The sequence below is a fragment of the Limulus polyphemus genome, unplaced genomic scaffold (assembly GCF_000517525.1).
Source record: "Limulus polyphemus unplaced genomic scaffold, Limulus_polyphemus-2.1.2 Scaffold3431, whole genome shotgun sequence".
NCBI classification, from domain to species: Eukaryota; Metazoa; Arthropoda; class Merostomata; order Xiphosura; family Limulidae; genus Limulus; species Limulus polyphemus.
In genome coordinates, this window is record NW_013669041.1 from 74,623 (window position 1) to 77,185 (window position 2,563).

The 2,563-nt window shown below is 31.8% G+C and overlaps 1 protein-coding gene across 1 annotated transcript in view; it reads left to right on the top strand.

Moving 5' to 3' along the window:
* Positions 1 to 2,563, top strand: part of LOC106469338 (carnitine O-palmitoyltransferase 1, muscle isoform-like) — a 66,093-nt gene that overhangs the window by 52,686 nt on the left and 10,844 nt on the right. Inside the window, exon 19 of the mRNA XM_022397835.1 lies at positions 1,483 to 1,617. Coding sequence (XP_022253543.1) covers positions 1,483 to 1,617 — 135 coding nt within the window. The remainder of the gene's footprint in view (positions 1 to 1,482; positions 1,618 to 2,563) is intronic.

Below are 2,563 nucleotides of genomic sequence, written 5' to 3' on the forward strand. Positions count from 1 at the left end.
TGGCTTGTGGTATTGAGATCCTAATGAACAATCTTTATTTACCTGGCTTGTGGTATTGAGATCCTAATGAACAATCTTTATTTACCTGGCTTGTGGTATTGAGATCCTAATGAACAATCTTTATTTACCTGGCTTATGGTATTAAGATCCTAATGAGCAATTTTTACCTGACTTGTGGACAGTTTCCATGGTTCACTAAGAACATCCTTTAGAAAAGGAGAGTCCACTTCTAAGTACTTGGAGACAACGTACAAACAAAACAGATGACGATCAATTCCCTTCCCACACATAGTGTGTTGATATCCCCGCTGGTGACGAGTACAGGCTTTTTTCAATAAGGAGCGTTTCTCTTCTGTCTAAATTCACATAAATTAATACATTTTTTTTTTTTTTTTATTCAACACTTATTTGCTCTTTGCTTACAATAACATGTACAACAAAGTTCTTTCAAATAACCAAGTTAAACATCAAAATGATCCTGGCTTAGTGTCAGGACAATCGTTAAGTATCAAAATTGATTACAATAAGATGCATAGTGAAGTAGAAATGGAAGATTCACATATGGATTTGTTTCAAATCCCCATCAAAACATTATTGCAATCCGTTTCCTTATTCATCCTCATTTAAATAACATAAACAACTCAATCAGCGAGAGCCCAAATGAACTATTTACAATCTTACATATTTCTTAATCTTCAAATAAACAACTGGATTTGAACATCAAACAAATATATTTCAAGGTTGGAGAAAGATAAAGTAGTCCAGTCATCAGTTTAAACACAAATAGGAGAAAAATAAAGTAGTCCAGTCATTAGCGCTTGTATATTTAATTCACGGTGTATATCCAACTAATCAACTGTGTAATGCTGCCAGGGTAGACTAATGGCTGGAGGAATATGTGACAGCCTCTTTTCAGGAAGGATATTTGTATATCAAGATTGTTAAATGATGTAGAGCCATTATGACTTTCGTCTGCTTAAAACACAATCTTGGAAGCTTACACGTCCATGAACGGTAGAGGGTCTACGCAAAGTGTGCGAAGATTGACCTTCTATCTTGTACAGAAGCTTGGTACTATGGAAATTCCTGTATTGAACTAATGTTATATAATTGTGAATAACAGATTACATTAGTGTGAATAAGCTTCAGTAGCTTTTCAATGAATACGGAAAAGCTGAGATTAGGGATCCGTTAGGCTGTCTGAACATCAAAAATGTTTGATGATGCATAAACAAACTAGTCTTAGAAGTATCAAAGTACCCACAAATCCATCCCAATATTTTAAAGGGCAAAAAGAATTTCTTTTGGTAGGAATTAATGCTCAATTAATAAATAATTAAAAAAATGTAAGAATTTCTCAAGTAGAATTGGGTGTAGTGAAAGTAAAATAGAACAGTTTTTAAAAGAAATCAGAAACGAAGATAGTTATTTTTTTTTATATAAGCCCCCCATTCTGATTGTACTATTATTAATTATATTCAGGATGCCAGAAAATTTAGTTTAACTTATGAAGCCTCCATGACACGATTATTTAGAGAAGGACGAACAGAAACTGTCAGACCTGTTACCATGGAGTCATGTGCTTGGGTAAAGGCAATGGAAAATCCAAACTGCTCGGTAAGTTCTACTTTAAACTGTTAGGTTATGTGCACATACCTAGGTGTGAAAGTGGTGTGGGTTTAGTAATTCTAATCATGCTACTGCTATTAAATGGTTAAGTTGGTTATTTAAGCAATGGTAGGGTCACTAAAGGAAGCTTCGTGATGTATTCAACAACTGGAGAATTTTGTTCATTAAATGTCAGTTAATTCTGGAAAAATACATGACGGAAAGTCAACACGGGGATAATTCCATAGCTGTTTAACTGGTGAATTTTGTTCATTAAATGTCAGTTAATTCTGGAAAAATACATGACGGAAAGTCAACACGGGGATAATTCCATAGCTGTTTAACTGGTGAAAAATAAAGTAGTCCAGTTATTAGTTAAACACTTTCTCCTACCTGTGTTTAACTAATGACTGAACTACTTTATCTTTCTTTAACCTGTGTTTAAACTAATGACTGGACTACTTTATTTTCCTTCTGAAACTAACAGATCAAGAACAAACTTTGTTTTTATCTACACATGGTTAACGATACAAATATTTAATAACACAAATTAATAACAAATATATAAACACAATTCTTGCTAATACAAAGACTTTGTTTTTATCTACACATGGTTAATGATACAAATGTTTAATAACAATTCTTTTAATATAAACACAATTCTTGCTAATACAAAGACTTTGTTTTTATCTACACACGGTTAACGATACAAATATTTAATAACAATTCTTTTAATATAAACACAATTCTTGCTAATACAAAGACTTTGTTTTTATCTACACACGGTTAACGATACAAATATTTAATAACAATTCTTTTAATATAAACACAATTCTTGCTAATACAAAGACTTTGTTTTTATCTACACACGGTTAACGATACAAATATTTAATAACAATTCTTTTAATATAAACACAATTCTTGCTAATACAAAGACTTTGTTTTTATCTACACA